The sequence below is a fragment of the Mastomys coucha genome, unplaced genomic scaffold (genome assembly GCF_008632895.1).
Source record: "Mastomys coucha isolate ucsf_1 unplaced genomic scaffold, UCSF_Mcou_1 pScaffold5, whole genome shotgun sequence".
NCBI classification, from domain to species: Eukaryota; Metazoa; Chordata; class Mammalia; order Rodentia; family Muridae; genus Mastomys; species Mastomys coucha.
In genome coordinates this window covers 56,835,536-56,862,551 of record NW_022196911.1, presented here as the reverse complement: position 1 = coordinate 56,862,551, position 27,016 = coordinate 56,835,536, and the positions used below count along the sequence as shown (strand labels likewise).

Sequence of the window (27,016 nt, the reverse complement as noted above, 5' to 3'; positions counted from 1 at the left end):
TGCCCTGCTTAACAGATAAGGACCATGATGGCCCAGGAGGGAAGTGACCTACTCTAAAGATACAAGAAGGGGCCACATAGGACAGACCTAGGTCCCCGTAGCTATTAGTACAAGGATGAAGCTTAGGCTAGGCAGTGGGTGTTCAGGCAGGCCTTACCAGCTCTCTGGGTCTCCCTTGGGACAGCAGAGTTTCTCCTCTACTGATGATGAGCAGGGCCCTACCCCACACCTCTGTGCCAATCCCTTTCAGCTGTTTCCATGGAAGGCAGGGAGGATAACAAGGACGAGGCATGATGTTGTGGGTCACAACGGGGAGCCTAGGAGATGGGAAATAGAGAGCAGACAGCTCGAGGTCCAGGGGACTAGGAGCTGAGGGATAGAGGTGGCACAACGCTGGAAGTGAATGGCTGGACAACAGCCAGGAAGGGGACTTTTGGAATAGCTGGCTCTCCAGTGATCTGATATATCCACTCTTTCTCCTGGCCAAGTCTCACCTGGCGACTCCAAGTATAGATATCTGGCTTTGTGAAGTCTCTTCTCTCCCACCCCCAAGAATCTCACCCTCTTCAATCATATTATGTAGGGTCTTGATGAGTCCTTTCTCTTCAACATTTCTGCTCAAGCTGACCACTGACCTCTCCACTTTTACCTGTACCACTCTGGTCCCCACTACACACGCTCAAAGCCAGGGGCCATATGAAAGCAGAAAGACCAGGTTAGAATTTCCAGATGGTTAGGTGAAGGAAGGAGCCAGCAGGGAGAAGTGTGAGGGGGAGATAGGCATGTAGTCTCTATGAGTCTCTGGAGTTTCTCTTAGATGAGTCCCTGTCACAGTCCCTTATGGAACTGAGGGGACAGAGCTCTTTCATATACCCCCAGGTAAAGGCCAAATTCAATGACAACACTGCTCTCTGATGGGCACTGGCCACTTGGAATTTTATTGTGACAGTTACATCCACCATACATCTGAACATGGCACACAGCCAGCTCTCGCCCATCCTCAACCACCACACCAGGTAGTGAACAGCTGGGAGAGGGGTCTCTGTTTCTTTTTCCTGGAACACCCACACCCAGGCCAAGTCACAATGTGAGTGAGTACAGCACCCTGACTCTGAGGCCTGTACCTCACTGTACCGTCTGACTTCTGCCCAACTCTGCTTTTCCCAGATCGACCTGTATGCAGGAGCTCTGTTTGTCCACATCTGCCTGGGCTGGAACTTCTACCTGTCCACCATCCTCACGCTCACCATTACGGCCCTGTACACCATTGCAGGTATGGCTCCTGAGGACCCACAGGGAGCCAGGGATTTGTGCAGGAGAAACTGAGTGGCACAGGGAGCCTAATAATGACCAGTCCACAGGTGGTCAGGTGGGGATCTGAGGCCTGGCTAACCGCTCAGGTACTCTGGTGCAGCTCACTCATCTGAAGGGCAGAGGCTCCAACAGCAACTCTGGTGATGAGGTCAGACTCTCATGGGTCGCTTACTCCAGCAAGCGTTCCTGTTTCTTGCAGGGGGCCTGGCCACTGTGATATACACGGATGCCCTGCAGACAATCATTATGGTGGTGGGTGCTGTCGTTCTGGCAGTCAAAGGTGAGGTCTGGGGGCTGGGCATGGGTGGGCTGTCCCTGCACCTTGAAGAGCTCTAAAGGTTAAGCCACAGTTGACCTGCCCCATTGTAGGCTGATGGGCTGCTCCCTGCCTACAGGGGCGCAGTGGGGAGGCACTGACTAGTCTCCCTCCGGGCTGGGCAGGCCCCACAGTAGGCAGCTGTGCAGCACACAATTAGCAGACCACAAAACTGCTGAGGTGTTTCCTCCAGTGCTTAAAATCGTGTACAGAGTCCTAGGAGGTGTTGCTGTCTCCTGCCAGACAAAAGCCTGCAGGGAGGGAGGAATGCTGGACAGGTAACACTAGTTTAGAAACAGACAAGGGAGTTCTTCTCATGCCCTGGGAGGGAAACAGGAGGGGAGGGAGGAGCAAGGTAGGTCTCAAGTTAGGTGGCTTTAAAGGTGAAGCCTCAGCTCAGGCTCTGGGACCCTGGGACAGAGGCTGCCTCTGGACCTCCTCAGGGATTCCTGGTGAAACAGACCCTAGCCTACCTAGGCTCCTGGCTCCATACCCTGCTGGGAAAGGGGGCCTGGGAAGATGCCAGATGCCCTACACCAGGTGTACTCCTCCCTAGGTAACAACCCCTATGTCTCCAGGGCTGATGGTGAGATACAGGCCAGATGAGAGGGCAATGATACAGACACAGCCAGGTCAAGCTTGGCCTTGCACTACCCAACCCTGAGGTAGATAGGACACGTTCCAGACTCAGAGGAAAGACCCCTGGCCTGAGCCCTACCTGCTAGGCCTGCCATGAGGCTCTGAGGAGCCTCTGCCTTCCTTCCCTGTGTCTTGGAAGGATGGGGCCACAATGCCAGCAGTGTCTTAGTTCTAGTGAAGTCACAGCCTTCAGAAGTACAGGTCATGGCTTCAGTACTTGATGACTCAAACACAGAAAACCACTTCCACCTCCTTGAAGGGCCAGTCCAAAGACTGGCAGAAAACCCCATACCCGAGGCCAGCAGGCTTCCAGACGCTAGCCATGAATCCTGCTGGCCAACAGGACACTGTGGGCCCATGTGCAAAACGCTCATTTAATAGTTATTTTAAATACAAATAAAATACTCTATTTCACCTTTTTTCTTTTTTTTAAACCTCAACCCTTCCTGGAGCAGAAAAGGTGAGGTAGGGGTTCCAGTTTGAGCATGAGATGATAGGAGGATCCTGGGAGTCAGGGCCACCCAAAACCAACCCACTCTGCCCAATCCTCCAGCTTTCAACCAGATTGGCGGTTATGAGCAGCTGGAGGCGGCATACGCCCAGGCCATCCCCTCCAGGACCATCCCCAACACCACCTGCCACCTGCCTCGAGCAGACGCCATGCATATGTTCCGGGACCCTTCCACAGGAGATCTCCCATGGACTGGGATGACCTTTGGTCTGACCATCATGGCCACCTGGTACTGGTGCACTGACCAGGTGAGCGCCAACACTGCCCACCCCACACCTGCTGCCCTCTGGGGTGTGGTTGGGTCCATCTTGGCTGCTAGGGTTCCTTGTGGTCTCGGGCCCTGCGCTTAAAGTCAGATAGGGCCCACTGGCTGCCACCTGCCCTGGCCTTTAGGTGCTTCGATTGAGACAATTTGGAGTATGGGATTCCGAAGGGACTGGGATGTTCCTCAGTGGTCCTGAGCTCTGCTCGGAGGCGAGTGCTTCGGGTTGGCCTTGGGCTCCCAGGATCTGGTAGCATTCTGGGTGTTGGGCTACCCTTGGGCTGCCAGTAGTGGGGGCCTGCTGTGGCTGGGCTTGCTTTCTTGGAAGAGCTCTGGGTACCATCAGCAGCAGGCCGGTAACGGGGAGGCCCTGGGGTCCTTGAGGTAGTGCTTCCATGTCGGTGGAAATGCTGGCCCTGGAGAGGAAAAGGAGAGTGAGGTCCTGGATGGCATGGTGAGAAGGTTAACAGGACTCTTGCTGCATAACCAGACAGAGCCTGGGTTGCTGCTAACACTCATCAGAGGGTTTAACCACTCAGTGCCTCAGTCTCCTCACCTGTAATATGGACTGGTTCTTCCTTTTGTGGTTTGTACCCCATTTCATCCATCTGCAAACAGGGTTAGATATGACTGGGGGACCAGAGTGGGTTGTTGGTGGCAGTGTCTCCATCTGAGCCTGGACGTCTGATGAGGACTGAAGTCATTCTGACCTGTCCTCATCATGAACCTTCAGATGACCTTAGACACCCACTTCCCTTCTTTGGGCATAAGGGGTCAATGTGTGCCCAGCATGTGGGTGGCCCTGGAGAAGTGGAGCATAGGTCCACTGTGATGGACATAGGTCCAACTGCTGATCACTGGTGACTAGAGCCCCAGTCACACTAAGCCCATCATAGGATAAGCCAACCAGGCCATGGCTAGCAGCTAGTGAGGACTGTGACAGTTTATAGAGTGTCTTATGCACACACACACCTGCTTCCTTTTGAGTCCAGCAGGGCCAGCTCTACTCACGGGCTGAACATCAAGGCCCAGAGACAGACCTGATGTGTATCAAATGGAAAAACATTTCAAATGGATTTCCAAAAGTGGGACTCGATATGAGCTGGGGAGGTGACAGAGGCACTGGGAGGCTGAGCCTTCATTTCCACTTGGCAACCTGTTGCTCTCAGGCAGAGCTGCTCTCCTTTGGGAGCCCAGATGCCTGAGGCTCCCATCTGGCCTTTACCGCCTGCCCAGGCCTTTTAGGTACCTTGTAGCAGGCTCAACCCTTTTCCTTTGAGGACTGTGGCCAACCTAGGAGGGTGAAAGGCAGTCTTGGAGGGCCTGCTAGGAGATTAAATGAGCCCCTAATCCCTGCTTCCTCTTGCTTCCTCCCACTGGGCAGGCCCAGCCTAGCCCCACATCTCTGGGTAGAATGCCATTCGGAAGCATTTCCCATGAAGGCCGATGAGTCAGCATCTATCCTGCCCTCTTGGCTGAAGGAGTGCAGATAAGGAGGATAGAGGCTTAGAAAAGGTCAACCAGGAATACAGAGGATGGTACCCGCTGCCCCTAGGTGGCTACAGCACCAGCCCTGACTCCCTAGCCTCACCTTGGGCCCAGTTTGCTACAGGATGCCAGGTCTTGGTATTAAAACCAGATGCTGGGCTCCAGATGACTCTCACTGGCACCTGAGGGTCTGACTGGACTCTCTTCTACATGCTGAACTACATGCCTTTCCATAGCTACAGGTCCACCCACAGTGCTGCCCATTTTGTCATCAGAAAGCCAATAGCAGGCTGGACATGGTGGCATACACCTTTAATCCCCAGCACTTGGGAGACTGAGGCAGGCAGATCCCTGTGAGTTCAAAGCTAGTCTGCTCTACAAAGAGTTCCAGGTCAGCCAGGGTGACAGAGTGAGACCCTGTCTTTAAAAAAAGAAAAAGAAAGGGGGAAGATAAAAAGAGGACAATAAGAAATGAAGCCTTGGAGGGGCTCTGTCACCCCTCCCAGGCCTCACTGCCCCTGGGTATAGAGCAGGAGGGCACATAGTAGGCCTCTTAGGGTCCTATAAGCACAGGAGGCTCCTGATTTCTGTGCCCAGCTGATATGTGTGACAAGAGGTGAGCTGTCTTCCTGTTGGTCAGCAGCATCCTCCAACACAGCCATGACTATAAAACCAGCTAATAACTTCAGCAAGTGTATGGCAACCCAGGGCCCTGTGGAGCCAGGCCCAGCAGCTCGCATACCAAAGCTGCCAGCCACATTTGGTTGGGTGGTGGTGACCCATGTTCACTCAGATCAGGGGACGCAGCCCTAAAAGGTGAAATGGCCAAGCCAGGGATGGGAGAACACAGAGGACGAGCAAGCTGGGGAGTCGGAGGCGGGGGGATACCCTGTACTGTTCTCATTTCACTCCTACTCTGAGATACCTGGTACAACAGCATCTGTCCCAGGGCCCACAACAGCAGCTGCTCAGGGTCAGTGTTAGCAGCCACATGTGACGGAAGCGAACAGAACAGCTACTTCCTACCTGTGAGTCAGGTGTTGACAGTGAACAGAGTAGCACAGGAAAAACACATTTCAGAGTTACACTTGTATAACCCAGTGAAGAAGCCATGCCATCAGAACATCTGCTCTAACCAGTGACCCAGAGATTCTGCAAGTGCTGGCCCCACAAGGCTGCTGGGAAGCCTTGTGAAGCAAAATGTATCACAGATACACCCCAACCTCTCACTTTCTCCAGAATCAAATCCAAATGTGGTGACCTATACCTTAAATCCCATTTGGGAGACTGAGGCAGAGGGACTGTTGTGAGTTCAAGGCCAGCACAGACTATGTAGTTACATTCCAAGACATCCTGGAGACTGAGGCAGAGGGACTGTTGTGAGTTCAAGGCCAGTACAGACTATATAGTTCCAAGACATCCTGGGCTTTAGAGTAAGACCCTGTCTTAAAGCCAGAAGGAAAAAGTTCAAACCAGCAGCAGAGTCAAATATCAGATCTGAGAGGGGACTCAAATGTCCTATTCATGTACCTATCCCCATCCTGCAGATTTGGAAACTGAGGCCATCAGGATCTACCTAAGGTCCTTAGAGGAGACAGTGCTCTCAGGCAGCATCTAGCAACCCTCACTACTACAGAAGTTCAAGAAGCCTAGGGTTTAGGGCTCTGCCTGTCACACAGAGTCAGTATAACTTCTGCTCCCAGGATTTATGGGAATGTCTGTGTTTAGGAGGGTCTAGGAGGTAGGGGTGGGGGGCTCTGACACACACCAGGGAATCCATGCTTCCCTGTTGCATGGACTAGGAGCCTGCTTCCTTGGGATACGTGTAGCAGAGGGTGAGCACTCGTGGGGTATCAGCTGTGTTGCCATGCTGGCTGGGCATCTTAGGTGGGCTAGGGATAACACTGCATCGACCTTGTGTCGCTTCATGAGGCCCATAAAGGAGATGCTGATACAGGTATCCCCAAGGCTGGGGATCTTCATCTCTTTTCTCCCATACCCCAGGTTATTGTGCAGCGGTCCCTGTCTGCCCGGAACCTGAACCATGCCAAGGCAGGCTCCATTCTAGCCAGCTACCTGAAGATGCTTCCCATGGGCCTGATGATCATGCCAGGCATGATCAGCCGAGTACTGTTCCCAGGTAGGATGGGCTCTGTGGCCATGCCTGCAGTGGCAGGACACCCAAGGCTTTAAGGACTTAGTCAACAAAAGCCACCGTGACAAAGGAGGGATTTGCTCTTGCCCAACATGGAAGAGAAAGGGACTCTTTGTGTCCCTTAGGAGCACAAAGGGATCCACAGGGAGGTGGCTCAGCATAGAATCCAGACAAGGGGGACTCAATATCTGTGGCAGCCATTAAGCCTTGTCTGCAAACTAGGGTCTGTCCCTTCCACCTGGTAGGATGCATCCGACCCTGTAACTCTGGGTATGTGGGAGCTGGGAATATGTGGAAATATGTTTTTAAGGTTGTTTTGGAGCCTCTAGTACTAAGAGTTCCCACCTACTAATGGCCAGCCACATGGCCCTGCATAGTTCCACTCTTCTCCAGTCATCACCTGTCTGTGACAAGGGGTATCACTGGAGCCAAGGATACTATGTCCCAGGACATGGGCATTTGGGCTCTTGGGGTAACTGTAGAACACCTGGGGATGAGGGAGCAGACCCACCTGAGCCTGCCTGTCCACAGGGCGTTGTGCCTGTATCCTTGATGCATCTACATCTTCTCTGCTCCGACCCTGGGCCCACAGGGGGCCATTCAGAGGACCACCAAAGGTTCCTCTGGTTACATGAGGGGCACTCAGCTGTCGTCGGGGTGGGTGGCCTGGTCCATTGGCCATCTGCTCTGAGTGGCGCCTCTGAAGAGGCACTGATCGCTCCTTCACCTCAAAGTACTCGTCTGACATAGATGAGGCCACTGAGGGTCGCCGGTGGCCAGGGCCAGGGCCAGAGCTGCCTGAGAGGCTGTCCTGGTCACTGAGGGTCACATAGTCATCATCATCATCCTCCTCATCATCATATAGCCCATTGGGGAGTCCTGTCTCCGGGCCATCAGGGTCATCCTGCGTCACAGATGACTGCTGCTGTTGTGGGACCTCGCTTTCGCTGGTTGTGCTTGGTAGCCTGGGGTCCATCCCATTTGGGGGTGTCTCCTTTTCTGGGGTGTCCAGGGCCCAGCCAATATCACTACCATCCTGGGCAAGTACACTTGCCACAGGGACTGTCCGGGGCTTAGGCACAGGAGCCTGTGGTTCAGGGTTCCCCTGGAGGAAGCCATTCTCAGTTGGGACCACATCCTGGGAGTCCCTGGGTGCTGGGGGAGGGCAGGGTTCTGGGCAGGGACGGGCTCCCTGGCTCTGCTTCCATAGCTGGTGCTGGGTGCTGGCATGGGCCGTGTCACGGATCTTGATGCGGTTCATCTGGTTGGGCTGAGGGTTCCAGATGTTGGGATCAATGATGTTGATGTAGCCCAGGATGTCACTGCCAGGCTCTGGATCCGGCTCCACCCACGTGGGCAAGTACTCAAACATGTTGGCCCTCTCCAGGTTGAGCAGCCCTGGGTGGACAGGTGGTAGCAGCTCAGAGAGATCCCCTGGGCGCTCAGCCACTGCAGGGCCCCGTAGCCCAGGGGGTCTTGTAACCTCCTGTTTGTCAGAGGAAGTCTTGGCAATCTCATCCACACTCTTGGCCTTGACAAGTGCATACTTGGGGTTGACAAGCTTCTTGGCCATGGTGCCTGTGGGTACCAGGGGCACCACAGATGGGAGCACAATGGGCTCTGGCTCTGGCTCCTTCTCCATGGGGATATCCTTGAGGCTGACACTCTGGGACATAAGGTACAGTTCCTGGAACTGCCGATCAAACATCTCTACTACCTGACCAGACAGCACAGAGATCACATTCCGATCGGTCCTTGCAGCTGACCACGTGAAGCTACAATATAAAGGCAGGATAGGTGGTCAGGTACAGAGCACATGTACCTCCCTGACTTAGTGAGTGCCCCTGGCCCAAGGCAGTGGGCATCAACAGTGCATACTCTAGCTAGCGTTTGCCAGACTGGTCACTGGGCCCTAGGTGGCATGGGTTGGGACAGGGTCAAACCCGAGTCTGGGAGCCTATGTCTAGCTTTTCCCCAGCAAACCCCTGGGGCTCTTCTGGACTCATGAAGGCAGCATGGAGATGCCCTTGCAGCCTCGGGTACCAGGAACGACCCAAAACAGTAGATGTCACTGGTGTCTTTGCTGTCATCAACCCAAGAGTGACTATGGCAAATCTGCCCTGCCTTGTGATGGTGCAAAGCTGGCTCTGGACCTGGAGAAGGCTCTTAGAGTGACTTTGTGGAGGACTTGAGCGAATTCACCGTAACCTAGCCCACCCTACCCCTGGGCCAGTGGTTGTGTGGGATAGAACAACAGCCTGCTTGGACAGAAGGCTTCCCTGCCTGCCTCCACAGACGGTGGGTGGACCCAGTCCTGCACACAGCTCAGCAGTTTTGGGAGCAGTGAACTGGAATAACCAGCGTGTCACATGCAGGGATTAAGGGCAGAAACCAGCTGCAAACCAGAGGCAACTCCTCCCCAAGCTGCAGAGGAGAATCACCTGTAGGAGCCACACACAGCCCGATCTCCATCCACAAACATGAACTTCTGGGCCAGGACACCCTTGAACTTGGTGGCTGATCGTGTGAAGAACTCGGTTCCCCCGCTGCTGCGTACCCTGAGATTCTGTGTTGGGAGACAGGGAGGCAGAATTAGACAACTACAGGCACTGACTTCACAGGCAGGGGCAGCGTACTGTCCAGAGCCAGCAGGCAGTTTGTAGGGATTGAGGACCGGGAGTGAGGTGCAAGGTGGAGAAGGGGAGTGGTAGTGTATCTTGACTGTGGGGCCACGCAAGGGGGATGGAGCCTGGGTCTTCCAGGATGACTGAGCATAGGCCTCTCCCCACTCTTGCATCCCGCATCACTCACCCTGCTGTGCAGGCTCCCTTGAAAATACTGAAAGAAAACTCTTTTTCTGGAGATGGGGCATGGTCTGGCTCCAGGGACGGTCTCATAAATGGTCAACTTCAGTTTCTACCACACAGCCTGGCTTAGAGCCATCAGGGCAAAGCCCTCTGAGCCCAGAAGAGTGCAGAGGTTCAAAGAGAAAGTAGGGCCACAAACTACTGGCCTTTCTCTTCAGTACAGTGCCTCCAAAACCATCCAGAGCTTGGGTGCTACAGGACCCATTGCTGAGTACAGGGGACGCAGGGGCAAGGGAAGTCTGACTGAATCTAAGCATAAAGGGACAGCTGAGGCTCCCAAAGAACAATAGGTAGGGACCTAGAGTGCAGCTGGCTTAAGGCTCAGCAGAGCTTCCAGACTGGTCTACTTACATGAGGTTCACATGGAGGGAGCTCTGGATTCAGACACTGGCTGGTGACACAGTCTTTATCAGACTGAGCCGTGACCTGCCTGTCTGCTCTCTCTCCCACTCAGTGGTTCCAGGTTACTAACTGCCCACGTCCTCATTTGTTCACTGACCCCTGCTGAGGCCCCCAGTGACAGACAAAGATGGCAATGACAAGGGTGCTACTGTGGAGGTGGCAGAGAGGCAGTGAGTCAAAACAACAACCTAGAATGCCCAGAAGCAGAGGAGTGAATGAAGGTAGGGGCTGGGAGGCTCCCAGGAAAGGATGACGTGGGGCAAGGTAGGAGGGCAAGCAAGCGCCTCAAGGGAGGGATGCAGAGGCTGGGCAGCGGAGGAGCAGGCTGGCTGCACTGCTGGGCCTGACTCTAATGAAAGAGGCCCCGCTTACTTTGTCTGTAGGCAGCAGGAGCCATGGAGGGCTCGAGAGAGAACACGCTAGACCTGTATGTCAAAAACAGTACCAACATGGAAGGAGGCTGAATACATGAATGGGCATACAGGAAGCAGAGAACAGGGAAGCTGGTGCATACAGGGAGGTGGCCTGAGTGAGCATGCTACCCACTGGAGTCTCCTATTCAGGGCTTCTTATTCCCAGACTCCACTGGAGGCCCTGAGTACTATCCACAGAAGCTGACAGGGGTGGCTCTGGGTGGGTCCCCACATGATGTCCACCCAGCTGTGGGGTGAACAATTAATTGTCTAGTTGTTGAGCCCGTCCTAGAAGGCAGATAAGCTGTTTCCAGGGCCAAGCTCACTCAGGCCCCGCCTGTCCACAGGCCTGCCCACAGCCAGCTCAGCAGGAAGCTGGCCAGGGCCCAGGACAATTAGCACCCGTGACTTTGTACCTAACACACTGCACGCTCAGGGACCAGAGGTTGGAACAAAGATCTTAGAGGCTTTCTCTGTCACCTGTGCCAACCACAACCCAGTTCTGTGGCGTCCTGTGGTCTTACCATCCAATACTGTGTTCTGGGGCCATGCTCTTCAACTAGGCAACTAGCCTGTATACTTCATCCGCTGGTGTCTGTCTACTTACCCCAAACTTTTGTTGTTATGAAGGGCTCCGAAAGCCATAACTTTCATCTCAGGGTAACTCAGCCATGTGAGAGGCAGGCCTGTAACCTACTGTGTGATACTTAAACAAGACCCTGGCCCTCTCTAGGCTTTAGTTTCCCTGTCTGCAGAATGGGGCTTGGCACTGAAGCCATCGGCTCATTCACCACTGGGGCTGGGCAGCAGGCAGGGGCTTGCATCAGGCCCCCCACCCTCTGCCTCCTGGTTCCTGGTAGCCTCGCCCCATGGGCCTGGCCCAGATGAGGTAATGTCTCAGGTGTCTGGGCTCGCGTGAGCAGAGGTGGAGGATCCCACAAAGCTGCATTGTCTCAGGTCCTGGGGTGCCCCTAGTTGGGGATGGGCAGGCTGGTGGAGGGTCCTTAGACTCTTTTAGACCCCATGAGGCACAGCGGAGTTGGAGGTGAGTCAATCTGCTCTGGCCCAAAGTGCTTGTGGTGGACACAGGGCTGGGGTACACTGTGCTGGTCTCCACCAGGCTAACCTGGACATTCTGGTGACTCAGACATGGTACCAAATCCTGGCCGAGCCTCTCCATACCTCAGCTTCTGCACTGTAGCATGTGCCTGTCTACCTGGGACACCTACAAGGGATTGAGCTCTCACTGGGGACACACCAGGATACAAACTTTGTAGCACATCTAGGAGAGCCTGGACTGCTCAGGGAAGGCAGAACTGCTAGCCACACCTGGTGGCCAGCAAGGGAGGTGACAAGTTTTTGTCTCTCAGTGTGATGAAGCAGATGACACTTCTGACCTGAGCAGGGTAAAAGTATCTATCAGTCAGCCATGCCTGGACCACAGGAAGTGCAAGGAGATGAGCTGAGGTGGGAGGCAGAGCAGTAGCTCACTCTGCACCTGTCACCCTGACTCATGAACAGACATGATATTCAGTGGGACTTACCCAGCTCTAAGCCTTAGTGTTACTCCTCCAGGCCCTTTCCCCAGGATGACTGACATGGTGGGCTAGGTCACTGCTGGGCTGCACTGACACTAGGATACTTAATAACAGCCCCATCTCTACCTACTTGATGCCAATAGTACCCTGATTCATGACTGGCCCAGTGAGGTGAGCCTCTTTGCCCCCAGATACAAGACACTGGCATATATCCTTACCCATCAGTGGCCTTAGTCTAACCATAGACATGAGTTTACTCAGGAAGGGACGGGGCTGGGGTCTAGCGCCCCCCTTCCCATCTACGCTCCTTAATAACCCCAGCTAGGGCCTGGCAGGACACAGCTTTGGTCTTTGGGCCCAGTCAGGTATCCCACCATGTGCCTTCCCACGGAGGTCGGATGGCTGGTGTTCCCTTGCTTGCTGGCTATGTAGTCAGCTCAAGTGGCTGGTGGTTTTTCCAGTTTGCCTACCCAGGCCAAGGAGCTTTTCACATTGATAGGTCTTTCACATGAGGCTCCTACTGGCTCATGGGTATCTCTTAGCAGTAGGGTCACCTCAATATAAGACCTTGTCATTGCCCTGGCCCTATGACCCTGGGAAGGGATAAGGTCAAAAGGCTAGGGACTCTTTTCAAGGCCTACTGGCCATTTATAATGCAGGAGATTCATTTCCTTACAGCCTTCAAGGCCAGTAGATGGTAGCCCCCGAAGCAGCTGGGGCCCACATATTGGAAGAGGAAATGAATGCCAGTCCCCTTTATGTGGGGACTGGGAACAGGGTCAGTCCTGGTACTAACATAACTGCTGGCAAGAAAGGATGGCTTCTACTGAAAGCCACCTGGCACTTAGATGAGAGCTGGGTGTGTTGGAAGCATTGTTGCTAACCACATAGGCTCAAAGGAACCTCTGACTCCCTCATGCCCACCACAGCACAATAGCCCTGCCAGGGGCTGGAGAGATGGCTCAGTAGTTAAGAGCACTGATTGCTCTTCCAGAGGACCCAGAGGTTCAATTCCTAGAGCCTACATGGTTGCTCATAACTATCTGTAACTCCAGTTCCAGGGGACCTGAGACCCTCATACAGACATACCCACTGGCAAAACACCAATGTACACAAAATAAATATAAGTAAATTTAAAAAAAAATAGCCCTGCCAGAGAGAAGGCATGGAGATGGGCCCATTTCTCACATGAACAATGGAGGCCCAGAGCCAATAAATACCTATGGTGTTGATGGCAGGGCACTTGATGTCTGGTGTATGATACCCCATTGTCACAGATGTGACCCTGCCACAGCTATCCATATCTTGGGCCTACAAGTTCTGGGGCAGGTTGGAACAGGGTTGGGACAGGGCAGTGGGTAGTTGAGAGCAGCCCATGGTTTACCAGCACAGGAAGTGATCCTGAAACACTGAAGCAGGTCCAGACCCAGCCAGCCTACGGCAGGGACGTTGGCCAGGAAGACAGGCTCTCCACAGTGACACCTGGCCGGGCTGTGCTCACAAGAGCCTCTAACCACTTGCTTAGGGCTACAGTGAGGCTGGTATAGATGAGAATTAAGCTGGGGTCACTTCTTGCCCACGAAAGTGTCTGGTTCCTAGGATCATATCTTTTAGATATGGTCACCTTCCCAGAAAGGAAGGCAATAGGGTGGGACTGGACAGGCTACTGAATCCAGAGAGCTGCCCTCCTGCCCACGGTCCTGAGACAGTTGAAGGCTAATAGTGGGGTGGGGCAAGCCTCCTATAACCCCTGTCTTAACACCAGGCTGTCAGCTGCACACCTTCTCAGCCTTGCTATCCTGAATTGTCACCCACAAGCAACTCTAGGAGCCAAGTCCCACAGTGGGCAGTGGGTAGGGAGCCCATGTGGGCAGCACCAGAGAATTCTGAAAGAAGGGTGTGTGCCCTCCTTGTCACGCCAATTTCTTACTTATCTTTTTGTGAGAGCCTAGTCTGAACAGCTCCAAGTGTCTTGGCTTGGACACCCCCATGAAGCCATGGGCAGAGAGTCAAGTCCTACTGCTTCCCAAGCCCTGAGGTCCAGACAGCCCCAGACTGAGGACACACTAAGAAGTCTCTAGTGAAAAGGCCCTCAGACACTCTGGGCCAGGGCCTCCCTCCAAGCAGCCAACCTGGGCGAGGATGCCTCTTGGCACCTAGAGGTGCCAGCTCTTGTCTGCTTCTCTTAAGAGGGTAATGTGTTGAGTGACAAACGTGTTAAGCACCATCAGTGTGTGGCAAATGCATGGAGTGGAGACCTTCCTACAGCTCCTGGAGATGCCACTGGTCCACAGAGCAGCCAAGTCTCAAGTCATCTTTTTTGAACTTGTACACAATGGCTCTTTCTGGCATGAGCTGTCTACCACCCCAAAGCCATTTCCAGGTGCTAATTACATGCCAGGCAGGTGTGAGGCTTAGGGTCAACCTACCTGGAGACCACATGAAGAAGTCCCTGAAATTAGAGACTGGTAGCACAGCAGAGATCTCACACCTACTTGAAAGGCTCCGCAGGGGCCTTGACAAATGCTGACAAATTACAGGTTCCAAGCCCTGCCACTGTCACCAGCCTTGTGTGCTGACCATCTGGAATCTGTGTTCTAATCACAGGACTCCAGCCTGGGGCACTTGGCCCTCATCTCTAGTTTATTGGCAGTGACACCAGCACCTGCTTCTATTGTTTCATCTGCAAAATAGGAATGACAGATCCTTGGGGACAGATCTGTGCCACTCGGGTTGTCAGGAATTTTAATAAGTTAAACTATGGAAAATGGCTTGAGTAGTCACATGCTGTGAGACACCAGCTGGTTCTGCAGACTCCTCTGTACTCGGAGACATGTGCTATATGTACTTAGCTGTATGACCTTAGTGGAAGAGCCTCGTCACCCCGGTGGATTTGCCTAGCCATCAGACCAATGAAATCTTGGAGCCCAGAGTGGTAGGCAACAAGACTTCAGACACAGCAAAGCAAAGGCGAGGAAGCAGGCATTGGCTTCCTCTTCTCCATCTCCATCCCACTGTGCCTTCTTTCTCTGAAGATCTACCTCACTCTGCTTAGGAATCTCCAGGCCACTTCAACCCTGACCTAGGCATGAGGCTGTCTCCTGTGTCTGAGCCAGATCCTAAAGCCAGCCAGCAAAACTGATGAGATAAACTGGGGCTTAGCCCAGTGAAGGACTTCCTGAGACAGACAGAGCTTTGCTTGTGGAGGCAGTGAGCACACACCTGTCACCAGAGGTATGCAGGCAGACAGGAAACCTATGTAGCATGGATAACACAGTATCTGGCAGGCACGCTGGCACCTGGTTGAAAGCACTAGATCCATGTTTATCTTATCTGCCTGTTGGAGGTAGTAAATATCTTATCCCTCAGGGCATTCAAGTTGTGTGACCACCTGGCAGAAAGCTCCAGGATGATTTAACTCTGTTTGGTATAAGACACTGTCTGCAAGGTGATGTTTGTTGACTGACTAAATGACTACCTGCCCTCCAGCTGCCCAAGCAAGGGATGACAGCTCACCTTGAGGTGCCCCAAGTGCATGCGGGCCCGCTCACACATGTGCAGGAAATACTTGACATTACTCTCATCCACAATGATGTACACAGCCACCTTCCTCTTGAAGCCAGCGTCCAGCAGGTCCTTGAAGATGTCCACGTCAGTGAACATGTCCATGACCACAGCTATCACCTGGGAACAGAAAAAGACAGTGATTTACCAGCACAGCAATGAAGACAGCACCCTTGCTCCTCCCAAGCCACAAGCCTATGAAAAAATCTAGCTCCAGTAGTCCTCAAGGTGGAAGGTGTGGGGAGGAATGCAGACATGTCAGGAGGGTGCAGGTGAACCGAGATCAGGGGCAAGGTCTATGTCACAGTTCCACATGTTCAGCTGGTCCTCAGGGCTTCCTTCCTCAACCAGGTTAAGACTCACAGACCAGTACTATCACCAGGAAGGTCCAGTGTGGCTCTGAACACAGCCAGGGGCTCAGCCCAGGAACCTGCATTGGTAGCCTCCTGGGTCAGATTCAAGAACAGCTATGCATGCTGTCCCGGAGATGCTGAGACAAACCAGAAGTGGCCACAATAGGGATAGAGGCCAGCAGATGGCATAGCTACCAACCCAATACCTTGCTTTAGTCCTGGGCTGCTGTAGACTACAGCAGGATGACATTCTGAATTAGACAGCACCCACATCAGCATGTGCTCCATTTGTCACTTGCCAGCACCTATGTCCACTACAGGTAACTTCCACTCTCCTGAACCCAAGGGTGGGGCTCTGGAGGTCAAAGTCTATCTATCCACACCTAGCCCGCTCAGAGAACCAGCTGTCTCAGTTCCCCACCAAGCGGGGGGGGGGGGGGGGGGGGGGGAGGGTAGGACTCACGGTGTGGACCCAGCCCCCAGTAGAATGTAGTGACAGAGTAGGGGTGTTCCCAACTCAGGTGACAGCTCCTTACACTCCCCCTCCCCTCACACTAGCAGACAGTGTGGAGCTTTACAGCGAGAGGTTCCACAAGTCTCTGGAGAACTGTGACAGTGGAGTACCACAGAGCTGAGCTCATGAGTGTAGCTCAGCATCGTCCTTCAGTGAGATCTGTATACATAAAGTAACAAGAGGCTACCTGGAGCCTTCTGGGGACATGTCTACATGCCTGAAGTGAGCTCACTAGGCTAGCCCCTACAGGCCCATCTGGGCTCCTCCCAAGCCTCTGGCCCCTGCTGATGCCTGCTGCTCATTTGGCACAAAAGTCCAAACTCCTAAGCAGGAGGCTCTAGGCCTGTCCTGCAGTGAACTTGCTGTGTGAACCTAAGATAAACCCTTAAATAACTCTAGGCTCTTGTTTTTTCATCAGCAAAACAAGACTCCATTCATGAGAAGCAAGCATACTGAGGCAGTGCACATCAAGGACCCCAATCCAAGGGTGCCCTCAGAGATCCCCACATGCTGCCTTCTTCCCAGGCAGCCTTGTCTCTGATGCCTGACTCCAACCTCTCACAAACAACAAAATGAGATCCCAGCATAGCTGGACAAACTGAGGCCGATGAAGTCATGAGGCAAGTTGAAGCACAGTGAATGAATACTCCCCATTCCCAGCTGTGTGGGGCTGTTGTCTGGTCCTCCTTTGACCCTATGGTCTTCAGGGCCTGGTGGTGCTAATCTGCTCAGAATTAAGGTGGTAAGGAGGCTGAGCCCTAGGGATCCCAGTCTTCAGAGGACAGCTACTTACCATCTCCTGGGGGCTATCTGGTGGTAGAGTAGGACAGGGCTGATACAACAGGGGCAAGCTAGAGCACAATGTCAGTACTAGATGAGGAAGTGCTTTCCATTGCAAAGTGAGAGCGCGAGATGTGATAGCGCGAGGTGTGATGGAGGAGGACCTAAGAGCATCCTGCCCAGCATAGGCTCAGCAACAGCCAGGGACTGCTGGGAAAGCCTGCAGGCAGGGGGGCTCCTGATGACCTTGGCGGACTGACAGACTCTGCGTGGTAGTGTGGGGGAGGGGAGCTGGGCAGAGATGTTCCAGGGATCTCCTTACCTGGGATCCCACAATGTCCCCTTGGTTAGGTCACTCCTAAGCAGGCAAACAGCTTCATGTACTACCTTGGAAAGAAGCCTGACCCGGCTGGCACACCGATCCCTGGAGGCTCTCTAGCCCATTGCACCCCAGACCCGTCACAGCTGGTTCCAACTGCACCATGGCAGATTGAGATGTGCCCCAGCAGGACAGGGACCTGGTCCAGAAGTCACAGGCTGCCAAGGTGGACTTGTTAGGACCCATGCCCCAAGGTGGATCCCTGACAGGGTCCCATGGCTGACTCTTTGGGCGTTGGACTCTGTCCCTAGGATGGTGAAAGAAAGATTAAACAGCTATCAGCTAATATTGGAGGGGAGAGCTGCCGGGTGCTCCTAGAGTCTGAGATGACGCTGGAAGTGGTGGTGCGCACAGTGCTTTGGTATGTGAGGTAATGCTGGGAGGTTTCCCACCACTGCCCAGTAGTCTCATGTCTTGGCCTATCCATGGTTGGGTCACAAAGGTTCCTTGAGAGCTCCTGAGATGTTAGGTTATATTGGCTTTGTAGATAGGAATGTGGAGGCAGTCAGTGACAGAGGCTGAAACAGGCCTGCCCCTGCCTTGCTCACGCGCCCCAGCCTGGGATGTCTAGGGTTCACAATTACTAACATCAATGCCGTTACCCCTAGATCCTCACAAATGCTGCAATCAGCACAAGAGAGGACCTGGAAGCACAACCAACTAATTATTTCCCTGTTTGGATGGCCTGGCTCATTTGTGACCCTGAGAGCTCATCAAAGGATGGTATTGTGACTTCACAGTTCTCAGGGAATTTCATCTATCAGTGAGACAGGGGGTATGGACCTGGAACTCCTGTAGTGTTCAAGGCCTGGTACTAGCCACCTTCCATCTTAGGCCCCTCACTTTCCACATCTATGAAATGAGGTGGTTGATGTCCTTGCTGAACCACCTGCTTTTATGCATCCTAGAGCTCTGCTCACAGTCCAGTGGGGCCTATATAAGCTAGCTGGAGCATCCTGCCATGTCTATAGAGTCTGTGAAAGGACAGTTTGGTAGTTGCTCCTCGAGAGGCCGTAGTCTCCAGCCTTGCCAGGTGCTGATACCAGCCCACAGTTCCCAACACCCACAGTAGCTTCTTCTAGGCCCCTTGTGCCTCCAAACTTCACTTAGAGCAAAGCGTCCTCATGGGACAGTGGATGGACAGGTTTACCCACAAGTGCCAGAGAGGACAGATGGGTGAGGCAGCCAGCTGATCTGAATATAGTTGAAAACTACTGGGGTACTGGCCCAGCCTCTGACGTACCTCTCCTGAGAATTCTGACCCCAATGGTTTCTTCTCCCCCCAACCCCCTGCCAAAATCCTGTCTTAAGACTTCCATCCAGGCTGTCTCCAAGGTCACTGCTGGTTCTGCCCATTTTTGGAGAGCTGTTTAGGGCCCCTCCAGCAATCAGCTGGCAACTGGGTAGCTCACTCATGGAAACAAACATGTAAGGCTGGGAGAAGTCCCCAAAGGGACAGCTAAAGCAATATGTGGTCCTCATATAGGACTATGAGAGGCTCATGTCTTCCTAGCTATGACACATGAGGCCTGTAGACAGTCTGCAAAGGGAACTGCCTAGGTAAGTGGGCAAGGAAACCTGGACCAAGTTTAGACAGACTTCTGTAAACAGCCTGCTCCCTCTCCCAAATCCCTGGAACTGTCCATGTGGCAGACAGTGGCATGATGGCAGGAAATGCATCTGTATTCCAGAAGTGGTGAAGCTGGGGGTGGAGGGTTTGGTGTGGCCAGTGGGCTGCTCCTATCCTATAGCCTATTCTGCTCCTTCCTAACAAGGGTTAAGAGCAAGACTGCACCGTGTTCAGCTGGCCTGGTACAGCAGTGACAGAGAGAGGCTTGTCTGGCATGCAGAAGACCTGGGTTCCGTGCACAGCCTACACCTTACCCCTCAAAATGTTTGTTTCCAAGAAATTTCACTGCATTCTACAACAAAGCTCTAAAATATTTAAAAGAACAAATATACAGCAGCAGCCTACAACACAAAGCTCACCATTTCTATACTTAATAGAGAATTACTGTACAAAGAAATAGGAAAATGAGACTCACCGAAGGGGCAGGACAAGGTGGCTCACCCCTTCAATTCAAGCATTCAAGAGGCAGAGGCAGACAGAGCTCTGTGAGTCTGAGGATAGCCTGGGCTACAGCATGACCCTGCTTAAGAAGAGTAAATTGAAGGCAAGGCAGCATCAAGTATCCAAATGTCACATAGAAGGAGACTGAAGAGACACAGCAAGCCATCAGCATCCGTGGTACGCTTCAAGAAATCTAACAGGGGGAAGCTGTCGTCTCAGCGAGAGATTAGAAACATACACGACTAAATGACAGCTAAACTTTACTTCTTCACTTGATAAGAATGGAAGTCCACAGACTCAATGACACACACAGAAGAGATGGGAAGCTAAAGCACATAGAACCGAATCACTCGACCCATTAGACTCTTAAGAATAGCTGGAAGGTCAAAAAGAAGTCGGGCAGTGCAGTGGTGACACACGCCTTTAATCCCAGCACTTGGGAGGCAGAGGCAGGCAGGTTTCTGAGTTCGAGGCCAGCCTGATCTATAGAGTGAGTTCCAGGACAACCAGGGCTACACAGAGAAACCCTGTCTCGAAAAACCAAAAAAAAAAAAAAAAAAAAAAAAAAAAAAGAAAGAAAGAAAAAGAAAAAGAAAAGAAAAAAAGAATAGCTGGAAGGAAAAGACCACTGCATATGGAGGAATTGAGCCAAGCTGACATCTCACCAGAGTCAGTGAGAGAAGAGACAGTGAGCAACATCTTTTAAGCACTACGGGAAAACATACTGTCCACCTAGAAGTAGGTGGTGAGGGAAGATCACTTTCAAAACCAAAGATGAAAGAATTCATTCCTGATAGGCTGTGCACAGCAGCAGTTACCCCGTGTGAAGAAACTGAGGCTAGGGAACTGCAGCCAACCCCATGGTGGGACCCAACACTTCCCCCTCTCACTCAAGGCATAAAATGGAGACGGAATGACTGTCCTGCCTACTTGTGTTCTAGCAGCGGGGCAGGGAATCCTACTTCTTAGGATGAAGGGGTCTGATCCAAGCCACACACAGAATAGCAGGCCACCAACATTCACACGTCAGATACCAGAGTGTCACACTTCCCAAAGACATAGTCACAGTCCAGGGCCACACTTCTGCCATTGTCAGGATCATGTATCTGTCCTACCTCTGACTCCATGCCACCATCTTCCAGAGCCCACCTTATCCTGAAACAGACCGGCCTCAACCTGTCCAACCCTGCCCTGCCTTCCTGGGTCACTTTCTCACTCCAAGACCCAGTTCCTCTATTTGCTATGGTGGTATGAAGATAGGGTGGATCTCTTTTTCCACTCTGAAACTCAGCTGCTGCTTGGGGCCATACTATCTATTAGACAGAAGCCTCATTAAAGCCCACTTCAGTCAGCAAGTCACAGACAAGAAGCCATGCTGGCCACTCCACAGGCCCTGAAAAGAGCCCAAGGGGTGTGAGTGCCGTTCTGAGACTCCCTGCACCCCAGGAAGACAACCTTCTCTCCCTTCCTAGGGCTCGGTGAAGCTGAAAATAGTGTGGTAGTCATGGAGAGTGTTGGTGACAGTGACAGGACTGTCCTGTGTGGCTCTTGGTGACTATAAAGATGGAGAAGGTGAGGGAAGAGACCTGGTATTGACTGGACGCAGCCTGGCACCACATACCATGAGACCACATAACACGCTGAGGGACAACTCATGCTCTCTTATGGTCATTTAAATCTCACCTGGACTTTGACAAGCAGGTATGTGTCTTACTGAGGTCGGCCCAGTGCAGCAGTGAGGAACTCTCAGGTGTTGCCGGAGACAGGACAGAACTGGGCTTGGACCTGAGTCTGCCGGACACTAAAGCTGGTCCTTCCCACACCCCACATGGAGTGTGCCCTGGAAGTTATCAGCCTGTCTGGGGGTTTTGTCCAGTGGGTGTCAGCCATGAACCCTAAGCAGCCAAGTGGCAAGCAATCTAGGGCTTCTCTCAGCCCAAAGGATACCTTTGGCTTCGGGGTAACTTTCCAAACTACCACAACCAAGAGCTCCGCAGAATGTAGTCCAGGCCACACCAAAGACCCAAAGCTCCGTCCTAATCTATGCTTTGATCTCATCTATGATACGAGCAGGTGGCAGGGTCCTCTCCTGGAACAGCAAAAGGACTTCTTCCAGGCAGGGCACATCGCCATTAAGATGCAGGCGCTTGCCATGGGGTGGGGAGCCTTGGAGAAGTCTGGAGCCAACACCTGGGATTATGCTATCTGATGGCTCCCACCCTGACAGGTGCAGCCTGGCCCAAAGCAGGAGCTGCCCCAGCAGGCAGAAGGCAGCTCCTGGCCCACAGGAGCTTGTGTTGGGGGCTATTTTGGTACAGTCATGTGCCTCCAAATAAAAAGGACATATCCTGAGGCATATACTGCTAGATGTTGTCTGCAGATGTCACTGTGCTCACAGGCTTGGACAGCAACACCACCACTAGATAGCATACATGCCCTTACAATACTGTGAAGGCATGCAGGGCAGTAATGACTGAACCTTCACAATGTGGTGTGTGGCTATCCTGCAGTGGTGAGGGGCATGGTCCCCAGAGGGACTGGGCATAGCAGTGGCTCCTCATTCCAGGCCCAGCATGACCAGCTTTCCACCACCTCTGGCAGCCCAATGTCTAGGGACCAAGAGCCTGGACATGCTTTCACTGCCTGAGCTAAGCAAGCCCTAATGGATCCACTACAGGATGTGGTTACACAGAGCCTACGGCCCAGATCCTCCAATTCTCAGCTCTGAGGCTTTGGGCAAGTTGGTCACCCTCTCTGAGCCCCACCAAACCTTGGATTCCTTCTGCGGACAATGGAGGCAACACCTACTTTATGGAGCTGTAGCAAGGATTACACAGAGCAGGTAAAGTGCCTGTTCAGCACTTGGCATATAGTTGGTATTTAATAAATGCCTCATTAAGCTGCTTTTATTCTCCAGGAGCCAAGTGACAGGCCCGGACTCCAGAATGTGAAGGCAGGGATTTGACAAGAAAGATGTGGGGTCAATCGGGTATCATGAAACTTGGCTCCTCTTTCTTCTTGCTGTGTGGCCCTGGGTAAGAAACATAACTTCTCTCGGTCTCCATTTATAAGCCCTGGCTGGAAGACATAAATTTGGACCTAGATCAGGGCCAGCACCTGACACCTCAGCTTCCTTCTGTGTCCTCCACAGTAACTTGGGGGAAAGTATGACACATGATGCCCCTGGGACTGGTAAGGGGTTAGTCCTTGTCAGGGTGGGCACTGGGATCTGCTGGAAGATCCTCTGACTGAGGTCCAACCCCACCCAGCCTCACCCTCTGGAGGCCACACTTGCTCTCATCCCTCCCAGGCGTGATGCTACAGGCCTCTGGTATGCAGCTGGAGCCCAGGGGAGGTTCCTCCCAGCCTAAGGTTGGGGGAGGGTTGGGAGAGGACAGACAGGGGCTGCCTCAGAGGGGAGCTCACTAAGATTGGCCAGCAGTACAGACAGCATACGCTTAGGGTCACACAACCAAGAGAGTATGACGGGACCCCATTGTTCCCTGTCCAGGTGAATCTAGGATCTAGGCAGCAGGTGGCAGGACCAAGGGGATCCTTCCCAGACCTCAACGCCTGTACCGAATGGTCCGGCCTAGGGAGGAGCCAGGACTGGTCCAATCCTACAGTGGAGGCAGCACCAGGGCCTATTCTCACATTCCTGTCTCTTTCTAGTCAGACCCTTCCAGTCTTCAGGGAAGGGAGGATGCAGCAGAATAATTCTGACAGGAACACGGCCACCAGGGGTGGCTGAGGTGGCGTGAGCTGAGTGTGTGCTGTGTCATTTCCTTGCCTCAGGGTCTGTCAGTTGTGCTGACTACTGGGAGAGTGACTCAGTGCCAGCAGCCATGCTGCAGAAGCCCCCATACGAAAAGGCTAGTCAGCAAAACCCCCATCCCAACCCTTGGAGGCTGGGGTTCCCCTAACACTTGCATAGGGTGAAAAGGAGAGGTGGGCGAGGGGGGCAAGAGGTGACTCATGGTGAGAGACAAGACAGAAGCACACCTGCAGGGAGGAGCAAGGAGAGGGCGGGCAAAGCGCTCTGTCAGCATCCACTGGCGTCAGGGCCTGCCCCAGGAGGCTGGGAAGCAGCCTCAAGGAGGTGAAGACTCCTTAGGGCCACCTAAGTCAGCTGCTCCTCCCAGGTCCTGCTTGTCACTGCCCTGCTACCAGGTACATACTCCTGGGTAGGTCCCAGAGTGCAACAGGCCTAAGTGACCTTGGGTAGAGACAACTAATGAGTCTGGTCTCAAGTTTCTCCATGTGAAAAAAAGAGGCAGATAACACTACCTGAGATTATAAAGTGCTCATACTCCACTGAAGCTGTTATTACAGCCTTCCCACGTAATGTGTGGGCCATAAGACAAAGATCGGGGAACAAGGACTCACACAGGTCCACAGGGGAGGGGCCTGGCCCAAGACAGCACAGTGGGGGGTGTGTGTGAACAAACACTTGATCTCTGTAAATGGAGGGTTTCCATTTACAGAAATCTGTCAATTGAGGCTCCTATGGACTCCCTGCTGTGGGGAACAGGCTCTGGGTATAGGAAGCAGAGGGTAATGCCTCTATGTGATAGGCAGTAGGAACTCGACCACTGTGGTGCCACACAGACAGATGGGGCTCACACTAAGATCAATGTCTTTCTGTCACTGTAGACAGGTGCCATTAATAACCTTGGAGGAGTGGAATTGGGTGCAAATGAAGCTCTGGGTCTGCAGGGAGTGGATACATCTCAGCTGTGGGCATAAGGATGTGGACAGGAAGCCCGAAGGGTACAACTTGGCCCCAGGCACCCCTATCTGTCCCTATCACTGGCTGGCCCTATGTCATTCTGTCTGCAGAAGATTAGAGCCTGTAGCTGCTCCCAGGTCAAGCTGGAAAGTGGATGCTGCCTCCTTCCTGCTGTAAGAGCGCTGGCACAGCAGGTTGGGCCCCATTCAGAGTCTTTCTCCCTCTTCTCAAGGGACTGGGCTCTGCCACAGTGGCACTCACCCCAGGCCCTTTTAGGGGCAACAGATTCCCAACTATTCTCAGGTGTCCAGAAGATTATTCAGTCCTTCCTCCTTCCTGCCACCCAATACCCTACCATCACAATGGCTAGAGATGCAGTTTGCACCTACAGACTAGCCACCCTCAGCTAGTGGCCCCGTGGACAGAGCCTCCACTCTGTCGGAAAGCTGAGCCACCTCAGCTGATGACCCACTTTTGGTCTCTCTGCTCAAGCGCTCCCCAGGCCAGGTCAGCCAGATCAGTCCCCAGGGTAGATATGTGGCCTCGTACACTGACTGCCTCATTCTGGACCTGGACGGTGAAGGGGTCAGACCCAGCTAGGAACACTCTCACTACCACCTGAAGACAGACCTGCTCCAGATATATCACAGCTTGCTGGGCTACCCTGCCTATCAAATCAGGCACACCTCTGCTCACAGTCATGGCCACCCAGTTATGGCTTGGTTGTCTGTGCGAGCAGTGCATATTGCTTCTCAAGATGTGTGTTGCCGGGCAGTAGTGGCGCACGCCTTTTAATCCCAGCACTTGGGAGGCAGAGGCAGGAGGATTTCTGAGTTCGAGGCAAACCTGGTCTACAGAGTGAATTCCAGGACAGCCAGGGCTACACAGAGAAACTCTATCTCAAAAACAAAACAAAACAAAAAATGTGTGTCAGTGTGTCAGTGTGGAGCAGTCACCCCAAGCCAGGGCACTGTACACACCTGTCAATGGTTGTCAGCTAAGTGGATCCACGCTAGGCCTGAAAAGCTGCTCGATGGCAAACCACAACCTAAGTAATAGACCCTCACCTCCTCCAGCTGCTCGATGGCAAACCACAACCTAAGTAATAGACCCTCACCTCCTCCACTGGTGAAAACCTTCAACAGGTAACACCGGGCTCATCCAGACACTCTGGCATGGACAGCTGCAGCTACTGTAGCACTGAAAGAAGAGCTTGGAGAAACACCACCAGCCACACAGCACAGCTAAGAAGCAGGCAGATTTTCTCGGGGCTCCAGACCAGCCTCCACGTCTTTCCTCTAGACCCCTGCCAGCCAGCTCATGTATGTGTGCAAGCTTTTATCTGCTAGTGGATCTGAGATGAGCCAAGGGAGAGTGAGTGAGAGAAAGCCCCGGATTCCTCCCACACGGCTCATGCATTGCATCTGAGGAGCTCAGAAACACTCCAGGACGGCACGGAAGCCCATGGAGCCTGGAAGCCCAGTGCCACCTGCTAGAAGTGGTGGACATTAAGCTGCTGATCGCAGGAGGCAACCGAGAGGCCAGTCAGAGGTCCTGGGGCTGTCTCTGTCCCCATGCGTGCTGGGTGATTGGGGTCTCGCCGCGGCGCCTCACCTTCTGCGCCTGGCTGACCATCTTGCGCACCACCTCCTTGATGTGCGGCTGCCCGTCGATGGGTGGCTGCATGTAGACGCTGGCCCGGGTCACACCTCGGTAGGCAATGGTGTCGGGCCAGCCCAGGTCCAGCTGCGGGATGGAGCGGTCCGACTTCTGGGGCCAGTACTCCAGTGAGGGCAGCGGCTCGGCCGTGGCTGGGGGCCCGCCCGCCGCACTGGTATCTTCGCTGGCATCCGCACCCCCATTGTCCTGGAGTTCGGGGCGGCGGCCTGAGACCCGCGGGTCCTCCGAGCCCGGGTCGTACACCTCGATGGCCTCCACGATACGCGAAAGTTCCAGCTCCGAAAGAAAGTCGCGAATGTTCTCGCGCTTCAGCACCTCGTAGAAGGCGTCGCGACCCCGCGCCACCAGGGCCTCCAGGGCCAGCCTCTGCTCCTCGCTGTAGAAGAACTCCGGCTTCGACTCGCTGGAACGCCAGTTCACGTGGTTGTCGTCCAGACACTGCACCTGGGAGAAGGCCATGGCGGCCCTCGCTGTGCGAACGCGGCCCGACGGGCACCGCGCTCTCAGGCTCCGGGGCCTCGGCGCCTCTGAGAACCGCACCGGAGGGAATCAGCAGAAGACCGCGGTCCGGGTCAGAGGGCGGGCGGGCGGGGGCGTGGCGAAAGAAAGGGGCGTGGTGTGGTAATGTGGGCGGGGCGGGGCGTGGTGAGGGAGCCGGAGCCGTCCAGGGCGGCCGTTCTCCTTTGCGTCTTGGGATCCGCCTGAGGTTCCCCGAGTCCTGGAAGTAAGCTGGGGCTCACAGGGAACCTCGCCCCAGTCAGGAGTAAGAGCCGGGACGCAAGCCCAAGTGGGGCTCGCAAACCCGGAGGAGGGATTTGCTTACCGAGCAGGTGGCGCCCGTGCAGACCGGACGACCCGGGGAACCACAGGCGTTGGTGGTAGCAGCGGGCTGGGCGGCCGGTGACTAAGGGCGACCCCGCCCACCCCTCCACCTTCACCTGTGGTCACGTGCGGCACGGGGGCGGGGCCGGAAGCTGATTCATCTCCCTCAGACGGCGCAAGGCTTGACAATTTGCTGCCTCAAGCTTCATGGGAGCCTCC

At 53.7% G+C, this 27,016-nt stretch overlaps 2 protein-coding genes across 5 annotated transcripts in view; one reads left to right on the top strand and one right to left on the bottom strand.

The window, feature by feature from the left end:
• The window catches only part of Slc5a10 (solute carrier family 5 member 10), a 48,201-nt gene that overhangs the window by 10,176 nt on the left and 11,009 nt on the right, over window positions 1–27,016 (top strand). For 2 of the 4 annotated variants that reach the window (XM_031351437.1, XM_031351440.1), the window contains 4 exons: window positions 1,168–1,273; window positions 1,514–1,594; window positions 2,823–3,028; window positions 6,535–6,670. In XM_031351437.1, the coding sequence (XP_031207297.1) occupies window positions 1,168–1,273; window positions 1,514–1,594; window positions 2,823–3,028; window positions 6,535–6,670 (529 nt within the window). Of the gene's footprint in view, window positions 1–1,167; window positions 1,274–1,513; window positions 1,595–2,822; window positions 3,029–6,534; window positions 6,685–19,669; window positions 19,695–23,169; window positions 23,179–27,016 lie in introns of all 4 variants that reach the window. The other 2 variants (XM_031351438.1, XM_031351439.1) reach the window with 2 other exon arrangements.
• On the bottom strand, window positions 911–26,893 carry Fam83g (family with sequence similarity 83 member G). Its single transcript, XM_031351436.1, has 5 exons — window positions 25,910–26,893; window positions 15,422–15,589; window positions 9,127–9,251; window positions 7,197–8,460; window positions 911–3,458 (listed from the first exon to the last, which is right to left on the bottom strand). The coding sequence occupies exons 1-5, from the start codon at window positions 26,432–26,434 to the stop codon at window positions 3,096–3,098; spliced, it is 2,445 nt and encodes an 814-aa protein (XP_031207296.1). The 5' UTR covers window positions 26,435–26,893; the 3' UTR covers window positions 911–3,095.

What these genes read in the sequence shown, in the direction of transcription:
- Fam83g (XM_031351436.1), bottom strand. Translation starts at nt 26,434, where the DNA reads ATGGCCTTCTCCCAGGTGCAGTGTCTGGACGACAACCACGTGAACTGG. An exon ending in TGGTCAGCCAGGCGCAGAAG is followed by an intron (nt 15,590 to 25,909) that starts GTGAGGCGCCGC and finishes TTCTGTTCCCAG; the next exon opens with GTGATAGCTGTGGTCATGGA. An exon ending in TGCACTTGGGGCACCTCAAG is followed by an intron (nt 9,252 to 15,421) that starts GTGAGCTGTCAT and finishes CTCCCAACACAG; the next exon opens with AATCTCAGGGTACGCAGCAG.